Source organism: Hylobates moloch, unplaced genomic scaffold, assembly GCF_009828535.3.
Source record: "Hylobates moloch isolate HMO894 unplaced genomic scaffold, HMol_V3 SCAFFOLD_2, whole genome shotgun sequence".
NCBI lineage: Eukaryota > Metazoa > Chordata > Mammalia > Primates > Hylobatidae > Hylobates > Hylobates moloch.
In genome coordinates this window covers 138,860,949-138,880,760 of record NW_026652277.1, presented here as the reverse complement: position 1 = coordinate 138,880,760, position 19,812 = coordinate 138,860,949, and the positions used below count along the sequence as shown (strand labels likewise).

At 34.3% G+C, this 19,812-nt stretch overlaps 1 protein-coding gene across 1 annotated transcript in view; it reads left to right on the top strand.

The window, feature by feature from the left end:
• TBC1D32 (TBC1 domain family member 32) overlaps nt 1-19,812 on the top strand; it is a 274,963-nt gene that overhangs the window by 216,200 nt on the left and 38,951 nt on the right. Inside the window, exons 27-28 of the mRNA XM_058435533.1 lie at nt 6,907-7,032; nt 12,056-12,139. Of these exons, the coding sequence (XP_058291516.1) occupies nt 6,907-7,032; nt 12,056-12,139 (210 nt within the window). The remainder of the gene's footprint in view (nt 1-6,906; nt 7,033-12,055; nt 12,140-19,812) is intronic.

Genomic DNA, 19,812 nt, shown 5'->3' with positions numbered 1-19,812 from the left:
TTGGACATCTTGTAACTCTAGGTGTGCTCTGGGAATTATTCAGTTTATAGCCCCCAGCTGTTGCTTGCTCAGCCTTGTGAAATTTCAGCCTTAGTTTCCACAGCTGATTAATCAGCAGCCAACTTGACAAATAGTTAACCAGTTTGCTAGAGCTCTTTCTCTCCAGTATTCTAATGCACAAATTTTAGCCTCTTTAATCTCTTTGAAATCTGACATCTGTCTCCTAAATTCAGCAAAACCTCCAAGAAGAAAGTAGACAATCATAAAGCTCACCTCATTGGTTTCCCTTTTCTCAGACATTACAGTCCTGCACTGCCCATTGGCTAATGTCTGAAAACAGTTGTTTGATGTATTTTATCCAGTCTGGTTGTTTACAGCAGAAGGCAAGTCTATTCCTAGTTCCTTCATAGTGGCCAGAAGGAAAACTTTTTTTAATACTCTTTTTTTCCTGATTATAAATATAGAAATGTTCCATGTATAAATTTTGGGAAATATGGAATTCTATGTATTTTTCATATTATACTCACAGTCACTAATTTAGAATTGTCATATAAAATATCTATTATGGAGAAGCTTTCATTTTCCCTTACCTCGTGTCTCCATATCAAAGGGTCTTTGCTGGAGTAATACCATTGGCCTCTCCCTGGACTTCCTTACTTATTCTGCATAAGTTAAGAGGAATGGTTGATAAGTGAATCTGGAAGAAGGAATAGAAGGCCGTGGGCTAGCCTACTTGTAGGCTGCACTTTTAATTTAGCCAGTCTTTAGGTTATTTTTGCACTTTTTCTAGCAGGAACAGTCAGGGGGGCCTTTGTCTCTGTCTGTCTATGGCTGAATAGATTTATGGTATTCAGTTCAGGGAAGACATCTAGAAGGCCATGTGGCAGTAGATGCAAGCAATGATGCTTAATTTAGCTGTTTATATACTAACACTGATAACTTTGAACTCTGTTTATCTATACCCATTGGCTTCTCAGTTGGTCCCAAATTTGGAGAAGATAAAGGAATTATTTATTGTTCCCCTCAAACTCAGTAATATCACAGATATACATGTTTTTCAGTTAATATCATATCACATCATTTCATATTTTTAACTTTGAGGAATGCAAATTGTAAAACATATACTCTCAATGATGGCTGGGGGAAGGGTAGCCAGAAGTATAATGCAGGGTACAAAGCTGTCTCTCTAACAGTCTTTTAGTCAGCCTGTTTTCAGCTCAGCATTTCTTTATTGCCTCAAATCCAATTTCCAGCTATCTAAACTGGGTCCTTCAGGCTGTCTGCCAACTGGTAGATTCAGGCGCATACCACATCTGCTGCCTCGGTGCTGTTTGCAATTATAATGCCTTGTGTTCTTTTCCTTAGAATGAGATGATGAGAAAGCAAAACAGAATAGCAAGTGTGGAAGGAGAGAGAATGGAGAGCAAGAGGAGGGAGGAGTAAAAAGAAAACAGATTTATAAATAACAGATAGCCTATGAAAGGGCTATATGGATGTCCTCTGAAGGAGGTAGTAACATCCTTTGTCTGAAGGAGATAAAAAAGGGAGTTACACATGAGTAGAAGAAGAAAACAGAGGAGGAAACAAAGATGAAAAAACTGCATTATCTTTGCAATCATGTGTCACTAGTGTTTCTTATTAGACTCTAGATATTTTATTCTTAGCATTATGTAATGTGGATATTTTAAATGAAAACAATAAAAATTCAATTTCAATAATGTCGAATTAAGTCTTTACCTAATTCTTGTCAAGATACATTTAACATTAAAACTTTTTTGTTAGCAATAACATAATTTTCAGTAAAATTATTAACTGTGTTGAAATTTCATGAGTTTTTATAGTTTCAAGTGTTTTTATTAAAAAGAATCATTTTCTCTTTTGATTTAATGCTTGATAATTTTTCTCTAGTTATTCCTTCTGACAGAGGCTATTTGTGAAATGTATCATTGTAGTCTTGGTATTCAAAGAAAATAGATTAGTACTGAATAGCAGAATTACATATGCTTTCAACAAAACAACTTTTTGCTTTATGTGTGTATTTATGTGAGTCCACATATGTTTGGTGTATGTATCTGTGCATTCATGTGTTTGTATGAGAGAGTATGTATGTAGCTTTGGTATAAAAAGGCTTTTGTTGACCTAAATGTCAAATAGGGAAATATTTACATAAATGATGATTTTATATGTGATAATCATGAGGATCATGCTACAATATATAGCAGTTTTCTTAGGGCTAAATAACACTGAAATTTTAGATGACAGGAATGACATACCTTGATTACAGTATTATTTTCTGTTTGTTTGTATGTATATGCACACATATACATGCATATGCTTTATGTGACGTGCATTTCATGAGGGCAGTGATATTGTCTTAATTATTATATCCACATAGGAGGACTTCTGTATATAGTAAATGGAATTTTATAAAAATTGGGCTGAAAAGTTTAAATAGTTGTATTATGCTGGAAAGCTTCTTTGATTTTTAAAACCTGGAAGAATAAAGACTTGCTTTCATCATTATAATTTTCTTTAAGAAAAAAGTAAGACATTGTTAGCTGAAACCCTCTCAAGTATCACGTTGACCACTAGTATCTTCCTGGTGGGGTTAATTAACCTAAAATAGAGCTTAGGTAGATGATTTTGTAGTGTTAATGTTCCCATACCATAATTTAGAGTAGAAACAATTAAGCCTTTAACCCTATAATTTCAAAAGGTTCTTGTTCTCTTTTTATCCTCAAAATCTCTTTCAAGTTGATAGACCGCTAGCAAGACTAATAAAGAAGAAAACAGAGAAGAATCAAATAGACGCAATAAAAAATGATAAAGGGGATATCACCACTGATGCCACAGAAATACAAACTACCATCAGAGAATACTACAAACACCTCTACGCAAATAAACTAGAAAATCTAGAAGAAATGGATAAATTCCTCTACATATACACCCTCCGAAGACTAAACCAGGAAGAAGTTGAATCTCTGAATAGACCAATAACAGGCTCTGAAATTGTGGCAATAATCAATAGCTTACCAACCAAAAAAAGTCCAGGACCAGATGGATTCACAGCCGAATTCTACCAGAGGTACAAGGAGGAACTGGTACCATTCCTTCTGAAACTATTCCAATCAATAGAAAAAGAGGGAATCCTCCCTAACTCATTTTATGAGGCTAGCATCATCCTGATATCAAAGCCTGGCAGAGACACAACCAAAAAAGAGAATTTTAGACCAATATCGTTGATGAACATTGATGCAAAAATCCTCAATAAAATACTGGCAAACCGAATCCAGCAGCACATCAAAAAGCTCATCCACCAAGATCAAGTGGGCTTCATCCCTGGGATGCAAGGCTGGTTCAACATATGAAAATCAATAAACATAATCCAGCATATAAACAGAACCAACGACAAAAACCACATGATTATCTCAATAGGTGCAGAAAAGGCCTTTGACAAAATTCAACAACGCTTCATGCTAAAAACTCTCAAATTAGGTATTGATGGGACATATTTCAAAATAATAAGAGCTATCTATGACAAACCCACAGCCAGTATCATACTGAATGGGCAAAAACTGGAAGAATTCCCTTTGAAAACTGGCACAAGACAGGGATGCCCTCTCTCACCACTCCTATTCAACATAGTATTGGAAGTTCTGGCCAGGGCCATCAGGCAGGAGAAGGAAATAAAGGGTATTCAATTAGGAAAAGAGGAAGTCAAATTGTCTCTGTTTGCAGATGACATGATTGTATACCTAGAAAACCCCATTGTCTCAGCCCAAAATCTCCTTAAGCTGATAAGCAACTTCAGCAAAGTCTCAGGATACAAAATCAATGTACAAAAATCACAAGCATTCTTATACACCAATCACAGACAAACGGAGAGCCAAATCATGAGTGAACTCCCATTCACAATTGCTTCAAAGAGAATAAAATAGCTAGGAATCCAACTTACAAAGGATGTGAAGGACCTCTTTCAGGAGAACAACAAACCACTGCTCAATGAAATAAAAGAGGATACAAACAAATGGAAGAACATTCCATGCTCATGAGTTGGAAGAATCAATATCATGAAAATGGCCATACTGCCCAAGGTAATTTATAGATTCAATGCCATCCCCGTCAAGCTACCAATGACTTTCTTCACAGAATTGGAAAAAACTACTTTAAAGTTCATATGGAACCAAAAAAGAGCCTGCATTGCCAAGTCAATCCTAAGCCAAAAGAACAAAGCTGGAGGCATCATGCTACCTGACTTCAAACTATACTGCAAGGCTACAGTAACCAAAACAGCATGGTACTGGTACCAAAACAGAGATACAGATCAATGGAACAGAACATAGCCCTCAGAAATAACGCCACGTATCTACAACTATCTGATCTTTGACAAACCTGACAAAAACAAGCAATGGGGAAAGGATTCCCTATTTAATAAATGGTGCTGGGAAAACTGGCTAGCCATATGTAGAAAGCTGAAACTGTATCCCTTCCTTACACCTTATACAAAAATTAATTCAAGATGGATTAAAGACTTACAAGTTAGACCTAAAACCATAAAAACCCTAGAAGAAAATCTAGGCAATACCATTCAGGACATAGGCATGGGCAAGGACTTCATGTCTAAAACACCAAAAGCAATGGCAACAAAAGCCAAAATGGACAAATGGGATCTAATTAAACTAAAGAGCTTCTGCACAGCAAAAGAAACTACCATCAGAGGGAACAGGCAACCTACAAAATGGGAGAAAATTTTCTCAACCTACTCATCTGACAAAGGGCTAATATCCAGACTCTACAATGAACTCAAAGAAATTTACAAGAAACAAACAACCCCATCAACAAGTGGGCGAAGGACATGAACAGACACTTCTCAAAAGAAGACATTTATGCAGCCAACAAACACATGAAAAAATGCTCATCATCACTGGCCATCAGAGAAATGCAAATCAAAACCACAATGAGATACCATCTCACACCAGTTAGAATGGCGATCATTAAAAAGTCAGGAAACAACAGGTGCTGGAGAGGATGTGGAGAAATAGGAACACTTTTACACTGTTGGTGGGACTGTAAACTAGTTCAACCATTGTGGAAGTCAGTGTGGCGATTCCTCAGGGATCTAGAACTAGAAATACCATTTAACCCAGCCATCCCATTACTGCACTATAAATTATGCTGCTATAAAATTACGTCTGCCATAAAGACACATGCACACATATGTTTATTGTGGCACTATTCACAATAGCAAAGAACATTTGGAACCAACCCAAATGTCCAACAACGATAGACTGGATTAAGAAAATGTGACACATATACACCACGGAATACTATGCAGCCATAAAAAATGATGAGTTCATGTCCTTTGTAGGGACATGGATGAAACTGGAAAACATCATTCTCAGTAAACTATCGCAAGGACAAAAAACCAAACACCGCATGTTCTCACTCATAGGTGGGAATTGAACAATGAGAACACATGGACACAGGAAGGGGAACATCACACTCTGGGGACTGTTGTGAGGTGGGGGGAGGGGGAGGGATAGCATTAGGAGATATACCTAATGCTAAATGATGAGTTAATTGGTGCAGCACACCAACATGGCACATGGATAGATATGTAACAAACGTGCACATTGTGCACATATACCCTAAAAGTATAATAATAATAAAATAAAATAAAATAAAAAGGTATGAATTAATTTGGCTACTGATTCTCCCATTTTATTCTAGAAAATAAGAGAACATCTTTGCCTGTTTGGTCTCCTTTGAATTTTTATATATGTATGTGTCTATATGAATACCTATGCGTATATCTTTTTTAGCAACACTTAACTGTTCATTTACTATATTACTCATTGATTTTTTAAAAATAAAATCTCATGGGTATAAGTACCTTTAAAGCTATGTAATTAAATGGAATCTGCTATGTATTCATGAGTTCACTTAGAAGAAAAGTTATATTTTAGTCGTAAATACTTTCTCTAGCCCTATTCATTATCTTCAGTTTATGTGCAGAAAATCTCTACCTGCATCCTCTTTGGGTCCCAGCAGGATCTGAGAATTTAATTGAGATAATAGATTAACAGGAGAAAAGCATAATACAAGTTTTACATGGCATAAGAGTTCTCATAGGGAAATGTATATACTGAGTTGTACAAAGAATAATATACTGTGAAAATGTGACTAAATTATGTGGGAGGCTTAAAAGATAAGTCATTTTAATAAGGTTTGCCAAGTATTCTCTGGTCTCAACTTCTCATCCTTGAAGGCAAATATGTTGTCTTTTCTTCTAGTATAGAGAGTGTCTTTTAGATGAGAATTTCATTTTCTTTATAGAGAAGCAACACGAAGGTCAACGTGATCTTGCACTTGCTGTTTTTCAAGTGTCTTTAATTTAAATAAACAATATGCCAGAATAGCATATTTTAACCCCTTCAGCAGCATATTTTTTCCAAGATGAATAAATGATTCACTAAAGATTTTTTACACTTATGCTTTCTTTTTGCTTTTAAAGAAGTGAATAAAAAATTGTATCTGAAAGCACATGAGGAATGAGTGTAGTGTTCCTGTCAGTCTACATTATGAAATTTTAAGGTTCACGCTGTGTATTAAAACAGATACTCAGTAATGAGCCATATTCGTATAAGGAAAAGACTATTCAAGAATTATGGTTACAAATCACAATACATCTTATGAGCTTTTAATAATTCAGTAATTCATTGTTGTCAACTTTTAATACATGTAACAAGCAATGGTATAAGATATAATTACAGAAGAATATCTGTTTTCCTTTGAAAGCCATATGTATTCCACATGGAATTTTCAACTGTTTACATAGTTAACATTAATAATTTTTCAGTATATCTAGCACGTCTTATTATAATAATATGTTATCTTTCTGATTAGACAATGATCTTGACAAGCTTTTATTATGCCTCAAAATATCTGATAAACAAACTGAATGGATAGAAAACTGCCGAAGACAATTTTGCAAAATGATGAAAGCCAAACCTGATATAATCAGTGGAGAGGGTAAGTACGTTGTTTCCATTGTGGGTTTTCTTATGTATGAAAATTACATTAATAGAATGTGTGGTTCTTAAAGATTAGTATTGGCATATGTAGAAAACATAATGCTAATTCCAGAAGTTCGCTGATATCTGAGAAAACTGGGATCCTGAGAGAACGCAAATTAAAATATAAGACACTACTAAGCATTTTTTTTTTTTTTGGAACTGTCTAAACAGTCTTGGTGAGCAAAACTAGAACACTACCTCTACCTAGGTAACAATTTGCTTGGTTTTACCAGTTTTTACCTGAATATGACATATTGTTATATTTTTTAGAAATTTTATTGATTTTTAAATCAACATTGTTATTCTGAATCACTTTTATATTCATGCAAGTAAATTTAGTGACTCCTAAGAAAATTTTGTTTTAAGGGAACAGCTATGTTTTCTAAATTAGCAAACAAGTTTATTTGTATTAGTTATCTACTTGTGCATTTGTTTTCTGAAATCATCATTTTTTAAATTAACATTATTTATTTTGAATAAAGTAAAAAGAAGTGCTAAGAAAAAAGTTCTAATGTCAATATAAGCTAGATTTCCTGAAAACTGTAATTTAAAAGGTATTGTGTACTTTATCAGCAATGCTTTATAGTTTTCATATTTGTGTCATTTGTTCTAAAATTTAAAATGGGAAATAGAGAAAAGTTTTTATATTGTTAGTTGTTGGAGAAATATTTCCAGAGAATAATGTTATATATTTATGGCTAAGAAATCAAATGTTGTTCTCCAAAGTTGAGTATAAAGTGAGCAGTTAAACTATGTTTTATCCCCCCAGATATTTATAAAATATCTATTGTAAGTATATATTTAGCATTGATTGAACAATAGAGAATATTTAATATAAACTGTGGGCTGCACAGTTTAATATAAACTCTTAATTTGCACAACAAATTAAGAAAGCAGCAGACTGGAATGATGTTCAGTTTAAATACAAGAACTAAATTTGTGTGTCGTTCTGAGTTTATCTCTAACAGGATAGTAAGACAAAAGAGAAGTATCAGCTGTTTAACTCTTACTCATTCCTCTGAAACAGGACAAACATGTAGAACATTACCATTAAAACTGTGTTCTCTTTGGAATCTTGGTATCTTAGGGCACTTTCCACAAGTCTTGACCTCAGTTATTTATTAGTTTGTTTTGTTTTTGAGACAGAGTCTTGCTCTGTCGCCCAGGCTGGAGTGCCATGGTGCGATCTTGGCTCACTGCAACCTCCGCCTCCTGGGTTCAGGCGATTCTCCTGCCTCAGCCTCCTGAGTAGCTGGGATTACAGGCGCATGTCACGACACCTAGTTAATTTTTGTATTTTTAGTAGAGATGGGGTTTCACCATGTTGGCCAGATTGGTCTCAAACTCCTGATCTCAGGTGATCCACCCGCCTCAGCCTCCCAAAATGCTGAGATTACAGGCATGAGCCACCGCGCCCTGCTTATTCATTACTTTGATACTCTTAAAAATAGAGTCTAAAGGTTTCTGGTTCCTTTTTATGGACTATAGTGTTGGGGCAAAATCTCATCTCTAGCAATGAGCATTAGGTGATTCCACATAATTACTCATAATTACAAAAAGTCTTCTTATATAAGAGTCTTCTTTTAAAAAAAGGAATGTGTTTTTGTGATTTCTAATTTACCTTTGGTTATATTTAAGTTTCTTTTTATTTTGCTCTGGTAATTTAATCCTATTGTCCCCTTTGTTTAAATTTTAGTGCTCCCAATTTTTAGGTTTTTCCTGTGTGAGATACCATTGAGAGTATAAAATGAAGTATGTTCTTCCTGTTGCTTTCTCTTTTCTGATTATTACCAATAGTATCTACTCAATCATTGAAAGGAGAAACTTAATTTTCCTTGACTTCTTCCTTTGTCCCCTGAATGATACCTGTCCTCTTAGTCACCAAGTCTTACAGATGCTACTCCTAAGTCTGTCTCTAATTTGTTCTTTCTCATTCATATCTTCTGCCATTAAGTATTCATCATTTAGCAACTGGACAATTATCTAACATGTTTATTTTAGGAAAATCAGAAATTATAAATAAGCAAAATAAAGAGCTAAAATTTACCTGTAATTTCATCCTTCATATATTATCACTTTTTATTTTTAATCAAAATCAGTCAATATAAACCATTCTATTTTATTGGACATTTCACTCAATACAATATTTACAGATGCTCTTCAACTTACAGTGAAGCTACATCCTAATAAATGCATCATAAGTTGAAAATGCATTTAACACACCTAACCTACTGAATATCATAGCTTAACCTAGCCTAGCTTAAATATGCTCAGAATACTTAAGTTATCCTATGGCTGGGCAAAATTTAACACAAAACTATTTTATAATAAAGTGTAATTTATTGAATACTATACTGAAAGTCAAAAACAGAATGATTGTATGGGTACTCAAAGCATAGAGCTGTCCTAGTTTTGGAATCAGTTATTGTTGTGATGATGTCTTAGTTTCTTCAGGCTGCCAAAGCAAAATACTTGAGGTTGGGTAGTTTATAATCATTAGAAAATTATTTTTTATAGTTCTGGAGGCAAGGAACACCAAGATCAAGGCACCAGCAGATTCAGTGTCTTGTAAGGAATTGCTGTCTACTTCAAAGATGGTGCCTTCTTACTACATCCTTGCATGGTGAAATACAGGGAAGGACAGCTCCCTTCAGCCTCTTTTATAAGGGCACTAATTCCTATCATGAGGACAGAGCCCTCATGACTTACTCACTTCCCAAAGGCAAAACTTCTGAATACTATCTCTTTGGATATGTATTGGATTTTAACATAAGAAATTTTCAGGGATACCAACCTTAAGACCATAGCAGATGGCAAAGCCCAAGGAGAAAGCAGAATCAATACCCAAGTATCCTTGAACAGTCTGCCTTAGTTTTCTCTTAGCAGAAAACCCACGTATTCTTCTTAGTATATAAATATAAATTTTGGTTTTATAGACTATTCATGTCATATTCTTACTCCAGGAAATAGATATGATTAAAGGAAGAAGGCCCATAATGTAAAACCCTCTACAGAAATTCCAGATCTGTCATTTAAAATGTAAAAATTCACTTTAGAGGAACAACATTAGTTTAATTAGATTCCATTTGTCAATTTTGGGAGAGCATTTAAATTTTACGTGTATAAACTTCTTTCTTTATAAATCACTTAGTACTGTCTCTTGAGATTATAAATTTTGCAGAAAGAACAATGTCTTGATGAAGTTCAGATATAATCATTATAATCATGTTTGCTGCAGCACTGTTCACAATAGCAGAGACTTGGAACCAACCCAAATGTCCAACAACGATAGACTGGATTAAGAAAATGTGGCACATATACACCATGGAATACTATGCAGCCATAAAAAATGATGAGTTCATGTCCTTTGTAGGGACATGGATGAAACTGGAAAACATCATTCTCAGTAAACTATCCAAGGACAAAAAAACAAACGTCACATGTTCTCACTCATAGATGGGAATTGAACAGTGAGAACTCATGGACACAGGAAGGGGAACATCACACTCCGGGGACTGTTGTGGGTTGGGGGGAGGGGGGAGGGACAGCATTAGGAGATATACCTAATGCTAAATGAGGAGTTAATGGGTGCAGCAAACCAACACGGCACATGTATACATATGTAACAAACCTGCACATTGTGCACATGTACCCTGAAACCTAAAGTATAATAAAAAAAAAAATAGCTAACTTAAACCCATAGTTGTAATACTATAAGAAAAACCTTGTATATCCGCAATAAATATGAGATGATAATAAAGCAGTTAAAAAAAAAAAAAAATAATATTGTGCACCCCCCAAAAAAAAAATTTAAATGCTCTCACCTGAGGGCTATTTAATTTGTTAACTCATAGAAGAAAGACTTTTGAAAGATTTTTATAAGTATGGCAATATTTGTGTCTACAAATGAAGATAGAACCAGTCTAAGCATAAATAGCTTACAATACTGATGTCCTTTCTGACCCTTGACTACTGGATTCTTATACTTTTAATACTTATTCAACTTTGAAATCATCATATGAATAGAGTTCAATGAACAAAATCATTTCATTTTTGTCCTAAGCCATTAAAATATTATGAGATAGAGCTTGTCAGCTACAATTGCTGAAGAGCATATGTTATTCCTCTTTGATTTTGGACTTTTCACCCGTTGAACACTAATTGTTCTCTATGAATTATATTCTTAAAATGTACTTGTTTGTGGAATAGAGTTCATTTAGTTAATATAGGTTAGAGTTAATATCCTGGATATAATTAAGGGGCAATTTTACATAGTGAGTAAAGTGTACTTGTTATTTGAAGCATAACATTGACTCTACAAATTTATTTATTTTCAACAACAACAAAAAAAAACTCAAACCCACAACAAACTCTGGGTTGCATATTAATTATATTGTACCTGTTTATATCCATTTCAGGGGGATTAGATGCAAGCCTAGTGGCATTATCAAACCAGCCTAGAAAATAACCATTTTATCACTTCCAAGCCAGATAGGTCAAGCCTTCTTTTGATATTGGTTGCCTTGAATAGATACCATCAGTTGCAAAGCATATAAAACATATAATATGTCCTGTTTTTGAATGAGCTATGCATTGATCCTAGCCTTAGAACCCACTAATACTTTTTTTCTGTTATGCGTAAAGAACAAAGGTAATGTATTACAGCATAATTAGTGATATTTTTCTTTCAGTTTTGAAATCATTTAGCAAATTCTGAAATAATTCTTAGAGGATCTAAAGATAACAGATGATCCTTTTTCAGTTTTGTATTGAATAGGTTCTTAGCTAAGCTATTAAAGTTTAATTTGCATCAGAAACTGTGTGATGAATACTAAAACAGTACGCATTTGAATTGAACTCCCTTAGAATGTATCTGTGAAGTTCAGATGACTTTTATCTACTAGTTCTGTGATTTAAGGATTCATTGTCACATATTATTCTGACCTTTAATATCTTAATTATTCTCTTGTTTATTACAGCCTTAGTAGAATTACTTGAAAAATTTGTGCTTCATCTCACTGAAAGCCCATCTGAATGCTGCTTCCCTTCAGTGGAGTATACAGGTACATTTTAAACATTTTGAAGTTTGAAAAAGACTCAGTATGTAACTAGATAATTAATGGAGATGTGTAATGATATTACAGATAGGCAGTTTCCTCATCCTAACAATCTCTTACTTGGTGCCATATACATTCCAGATATCATTAAGCCTCTTTTCTTTGTAAATGTCTAGGTTTCCTTGCAACTCTTTCTTTCTTTCTTGATTCTTTCTTGAGCTTTCTTTTTCTCTCTCTATCCACTAAAAGTTGTTTTGCGTTAAGCAATGTTTTCTATTCTTCTGATTCTATCCATTATTCCCTGGTGGTCTCCTTTGCTCATACTGTTTTACCTATCTCTCATATATTGATGATTTCAAAATTTATATCGTTCACTCAAAGATCTACTATAGGCTTTATTCTTATATTTCCAGTGGCCTAGTAAGTAAACATCACCTGGATATGCCATAGAATCCCTCAAACTCAGTATGTCTCACAAAAGATACATGCATTTGTCGGGGTTTGTGTGATAGGCATGCTAGCCTGTGTCCCACAGCAGATACTGAGAGGGCCCAGTCTTAGCCCTGACTTCTTCTGCTGCAATCTTAACTGTGCAGGGAATTACTAGGTGACATGTACCCCTCTGAGCTGAGACATGTCTCTCCAGCTTCAGATCCCTAGGATACTAGTATCAGCTCTAATCTCTTCTAGAGCAGTTGGGGAGCTGTCTTTTCAGTGCAGGGACCTGCTAGGAGATGTGTGCACATCTGAGCCAGCATGATAGGCACATGAGGCTCCATCTCACAGCAGATCTTGAGGAGCCTAGTATCATCTCTGACCCCTCCTGTTGCAGCTGAGGAACTACTCCCACTTGTGCAGAGACCTGCTGGCTTACACATTCCTGTCTGAGCCAACGAGATCGCCTATCAGCCTCCTTCCTAAGGAGATACCGAGGGGCCTAGTCTCAACTCCAGTCTTCCTTATACAGAGACCTGCTGGGAAGCACACCCATCTGGGGTTTACAGTCATCTGGACTCTGATTCCTGGCCAGAGTTCCTGAATAGCTCCAGTGCTCTCTTTGGATCTTCCCCATGTCTTTCTGGGCTGGAAAGCTATGTCAATCTCAGGCCTTGCAAAACATGCAGCAAGCCTGGGCTTAGTGTGTTCTCTAGATGGATACAATAGTCACAGGCTCAGCAAACTCTACAGACAGTCTGCTTAGAATCCCTGGAAGGCCCTCTAGAAAGATAGGCACAAATAAAGCTAGACTGCAAAGAGTAAAATAAATACATAATTCTGCAGCATGTAGATATCATCGTGTGTCCACAAGTATTAAGAACATTCATGGAAATACAACCTCACCAAATGGACAAAATGAGATGCCAAAGACCAACCATAAAATAACAGAGATGTGTGATCTCACAAAGATTTCTAAATTGTTTTAAGGAAGTTCAACATACTTCAAAAAAACACTAAGATCAATTGAGAAACTTATCAGAGAAATTTAATAGAGAGATTGAAATCATTCTTAAAAATTAAGCAGAAATCCTGGAACTGAAAAATAGAATGATTGAAAGGAAAATGAAAAAATGTAATAAAGAGCACCAACAGCAGAATTGATCACACAGAAGAAAAAAAATCAGTGAGGTTGAAGACAATTTGAAAATACATAGTCTGAGGAGAAAAAAGGATGAAAAGGAATAAAGAAAGCTTATAGGATCTGTAATAACATCAAAAGAACAAATATTTGAGTTATCGTAATTAAAAAGAGAACTGAGAAAGACAAGGGCTAGAAAGTTTATTCCAGGAAACAATAACAGAAATATTTCCAAACCTGGAAAAATGTACAGATGACTAGGTACAGGAAGGTCAAAGGTCAACAATTAGATTCCACTCAAATAAGAATACCCAATACATATTATAATCAAACTCTCAAAATTCAAAGACAAAGAGACGATCCTGAAAACAGTGAGAGAAAATAAGCAAATAATATAGTAGGGAGCTCCAATATGCCTGACAACAGCTACTTTACAGGACAAGAATGAGTAGGACAATATACTCAAAATGTTGAAAAAAAAAAAAAAAAAAAAAACATGTAAACCAAGAATACCATATCCAGGAAAGCTATCCTTAAGAAATGAGGAGAATAAGACTTTCCCAGACAAACAAATGTTGAGGGAATTTATCACTTTCAGACCTACATACAAGAAGTGCTAAAGGGAGTTTTAAGATGGAAAGAAAAGGATGCTAACATGATTATTGCACTAATATTTAGTCATGGTATGTTAACCACTTACTCTTTACTAAGAAGACTAAAAGACAAACTATTAAAAAATGATAATTACAACAACTTTTTAAGGGATAGGCAATATAAATAATATAAATTGTGATGTCAAAAATTCAAAATGGTGGTAGAAAGGAATTAATGTGTATAGTTTTTTTTGTTTGTTTTTGCAATCAAGTTATTATCTTTTTTAAATAACATCATAATAACTATAGGAAGGTTTTGTAAGCCTCATGGTAAACACAAACAAAAAAAAAAACCTATAATGTATACCCAAAAAAAATAGTAGCAGAAAAAAATAAATGCAAAAGAAGGTAGTAAGAAAGGATAGAGGAAGAGAGGAGTCACACAATAACTAGTAAACAAGTAATAAAATGGTTATTATTAATAATAACATTGAATGTAAACAGACTGAATTTTTCTATTGAAAGATACAAAATGGCTGAATATCAAAACAGGACCTAACTATATACTTTCTACAAGAAACTCACTCCACTTATCAAGACTCACATAGACTGGAAATGAAGTAATGGAAAAATATATTTTATGTCAATGGCAGCCATAAAAGGATAGGAGTAACTATACTTATATCAAATAGACTTTAAGGCAAAGACTATAAAAAGAGACCAAAAAGGTCATTATATAATGATAAAGGGATCAATTCAGTGAGAGGATATAACAGTAATAAATATACATGCACCTAACACTGGAGCACCCACATAAATAAAAGAAATATTGCTAGACTTTATGTGAGAGATTAACTGCAATACAGTTGTAGAGGACTTCACTCTACTTTTGGCCAAGGATAGATCATCCAGGAAAAAACTATAGAATCATTTCAATAGATGCTGAAAATGCATTTGATACAATTCAACATCATTTTTAATAAAAAACTGTTAACAAATTGGGTATAGAAAAAACATACCTCAACACAGTAAAGCCCGTATGTGATAAACTCACAGCTAACATCATACTGAGTGAGGAAAAATAGAAAGCTTTTCCATTAAGATCTGTAACAGGAGAAGTTGTCATAATAACCTTTTTAGTTGATATCTCTACTTGGAGTCTGGTTCTTTTTCAAAGGTGCTCTTTACACTGCTCTTAGAGTGATCTTTGACATGTACATCTAACCCACTCATCCCCTCTGCCATTTCTCACCATTGACCACAGCATAAAGTCTCAGCTTATTATCATGGTACCCATGATCTTACATTATCCTGCCCCTTCCTTTTCTCTAGCATCATACTTTCTTTCCATGCAGAACACTAAACTCTTCACATCACTCCCAACTACCCCCTGTCCCAGACACACATGTGTTCTTTATGCAACAAATTATCCTGTATTAGGTACTGACACTGTGACAGAAAAAGTCTTCCCCTCATGGAGTTTACTTTCTAGTGGGAAGACAGAAAATAAGTAGAATATTCAGTAAGTTAAAAGGTGTAATGATACATGAGGAAATACACAACAGAAAAAGGATCTGGGAAGTTTTAGTTAGGAGTGAAGATTACAGTATTAAATAGTTTTCATATAAAGTTTTATTGATGATGCATTTTATTTTATTTTATTTATTTATTTATTTTTTACCACAGTTCAGCAGGGGAAGTGCAGGCAAGATACATGGGTATTTTCCGGGCAAGAGAATGCTAACAAATGGCCACAAAGGAGACTAATATGGCTAGAAAGGAGTAAAGGAGAGGAATTGGTGGTGTTAAAAGTCAGACAGGAGAGCATGATACAGGATCTTGAAAGTCATTGCAGAGTTTTAAACATAGGCATGACATGCTAATTTGCATTTTATAAGAGCATTGTGGCTGTGGTGTTGAGGAAAGACTGAAGGAAGAGAAACGACTGAAGCAGTGAAATGAGTTAAGAGGCTATTGAAAAACAGGAATGGCTGAGATGAGGATGTCAGTAATAGAGACGGTGAGAAGTTTTTGGATTCTGGATATATTTTAAAGATAGGGCCAACAGAATTGGGTAACAGATTGAATGTGGGATATGAGAGAAAGAAAGGAGTCAAGGAGGACAATAAGCTATTTTTCTGAGTCACTAGGAGGATGGAATGATTGTACATTGAGATAAAGAAGAATAGGAAAGGAAGGGGAGATTAGGTGCTGGGTTTTTTGTTGTTTTAGATACTTGTTGGACATTCAAGTAAATATGCTTTGTACATTCTGGACATGTGAATCGAGTTTAGAGGAAAAGTGTGGGCTACAAATACAAATTACTAAGCCATCAGCTTGGTATATAAAGCCAATACATCTCATTGTAATTTCTTTCTCATATTCTGATTTAGTGTCTAATTCCTCACATTCCTGTAAATTTCTTTAGGGTTGTTTTTGTGTTTTACCTATCATTTCATTCTCTGCACCTAGAACAATAATGTCAATAAATGTTTGTCAAATAAAGGAAAGAATGGATAAAAGAATGATGGAGGAAGGCTTTATAAAGTGTGTCAATTAGTATCTTAATTTAATAGGCAATAGAGTAAACCATTTAAGATTTCTGATCAAGAAACTTTACTTGATTCACCTGTACCTTACAAAGATTATTTGATAATAGTAACTGTGTAAAGGAAAAAAAATGGAGTACAGAAATGAAGTTTTCCACGGATGAATATCCAATACTTAAGGGGCAGTGAATAAAGAGACAGTGAAGAAAGTAGAGTTAGCATATACTACTGATAACAGATCATCTTTCCTGTAAGGGTGATATCACTTCTTCTTTTGCTGAAGAAACCATCATTCAAATATGTGTTATTTATTCCAGTTAGGCATATCTTTCTAGCCTTATTACCATTAACTGCCCAAACACATTCTGCGCATTTGCCTCACTAAATTTTTGCTCCTGTTGTTCCTTCTAGATGGATGCTTCCCTCTCCAAGACATCCACATGATAATGCCCGACTCACTTGTAAAGTTTCAGCTAGAATGTAACCTGTCTTATTCCTAAGCAGGATTCTCTCTTCTCTGCTCCTACTGCATTCACTTTAAACTACCATTTTGATAGTTTTATTATATTGTATATGGCTAAATTGTTACATTAGGTGTCAAACTCCTTTGTATCTTCAATATGAGATTTAATTATATATATATACACATACTATATTCACATCTATATTCAAAGAAACGTATTATAGTTCTGTAACAATTCTAAATATCTAACAATTCACATAATTAGATATATGTGAATATACAGATGACCCTATACTTATTTACACATAATGACATCTGGTGCAAACCTGGGAAAGGGGTAAAGGAGACCTAAGAGAATTAAAACAAAGAAATGAGAAGAAAATACAAGATACTATTAAACAAAAGTTAAGGTAGGTGAAAGGAATTGATATCTATTGATCACCTCTTTTAAATTTGGTATTATGTTGAGGCACTTGATATACCTTGTGTCATTCAACCTTATAACTGTTCTCTGAACTAGACATAATCGTCATATTTAAAATGAGGAAATTGAGGCATAGAGGAAAGAAAACATAAATTGGGAAGAGATTTTAAAGGAAAGCATTTGTGAAGAAAATTATAATCTTATGAATGAACATAAAAATTTATGTGAAAAACATACAGCTTTTAATGGTTAAGTTGGGGAGTAACAGGAAATGGGTAAGAAGTGTGATAGTCATGGAAATTTGCATGACCAAAGTGGGCATTTCTTTAGACTTAAGCATAATAAGCTCCAATTTGTATAGCTCTCATTTGTACATTGTTTTATTGGACCATATTTTCTGTAGAAAATCTAAAATTAAAATTATATTGTATGTATTATCTAAATATTCAGCAAAACTGATTGCTCAGTGTGCATGCATTACTGCCCTCTGTTATGTTTCTAAATTATGCTGAGTGAGATCTCAGATGTCAGGTTTGTTGAATCTATTAGCTAGGCAGATAAACCCTGAATGCGGATTTAAATTCCTTAAAGGTTCCAGCTGAAGCTATTCACCAGTCTTATAGTAAAGCCAAAAAATGAAGTGACTTTCTGTTGATTGATTGTTTAATATTCATTATTGTGATATACTGAGCTTGTTGCTAGTACATTGTTTTCTTCCCAAGGCTTTAGGTATTCTCATCCTTTATCAAGTATTTTTTGGCTGGTGGAACAATGATTTTTTTATTATAAAATTTCACTCTATTTGCTTTAAATTAAAAATTGTTTTGATATAAAATGTTTTAAAACAAATACTGGGTACATGTATTCAATTTTTTTTAGGTTTCTGGAAATGAGAAATTGATTATGTTTTTAAAAATGACAGCCTTCTAAACCCTAAGGTAGTTGAAATTAGAATTACACAATCATCCATCTGTTGTTAGCTCCCTCAGGATTTCAATCCATTATAAAATTTGCAAATCTGGAAAAATCAAATTAGTTTGGCTGTTTATCCTTTTAAAGAAAGAGAAAAGAACAAACAGATAAACTTCTGCACATTTGCAGTTTGTAAATTCGTATAGGTATCTTTCCATATCTTAACAGACCTTTCCTTTTTGTTAGTTCAATTCCCTGGAACAAGTTGGGAATTTTTTTCTAGTGTAATTGCTTCTTCGAAATGATAAATTAAATGGCCTTTTCAGGGTGATGTGTATTTTTATTTCTTTTCTCTTTGTGATGCTAGTTAATCAAAAGGTTAGAAAAAAAATCAACATTTTGCTTGTTTCACCTTTTGATTATTAAAATATAGTTTTAAATTTAATTAAATACACCTAAACACCTTTTATACTTTTTTTGAAAAGCAAAAATGCTCTCTTCTGTCTTACATTTATGAAACATTTGTGAGTAAAGCACAGTGTGTGATAATTGCAAAGAGATATTTAATATGAACCTTTCCTCAGGAAGGAAAAATAGGGCATATACCTAAAATTAGGAATTAAACAAATTGCAGCATATAGTAAGGTAGAAAATAAAAGAAACAGTTTTTCAGCTGGCTACTTGGTTTCAGGCAGTGTGCTTTTTAATATGCTATTTGAATTTGGTGGTTGTCAATGAGGGGTTTTATTTTAAGGGCCACAGGTATCCAGTAGAAAATGACATCAGTGTCAAATTGGTGCCATCATGGAAAATAGGAGGAAGCGTTAATAGAGAGCAGGAGTAGGACTTGTGCTGCCTCCTGGGTTATTAGAATGGAATGAAACAAGAGAAGAGGGGAAAAGTCTTCCAGGCAGGGATAATTGCATAATCAAGACATGGAAAGGCTTTTTTTCCCAAATAACACTGACTACATCAATTAGGAGGCTGAGACATGTACAGTAGACTGGTCACAAGGTACTGAATTCTGTGGTAGTAAGAACTGAATAAAATGCATGGATACAATTACATATTAGAAAAGAAGCAACAGAACTTACAGACTGACTTTGGGAAAGGAAGCAGGGAGGAAGAAATGTAGTCCATTGATTCCTTTGGGTAGTAAGAG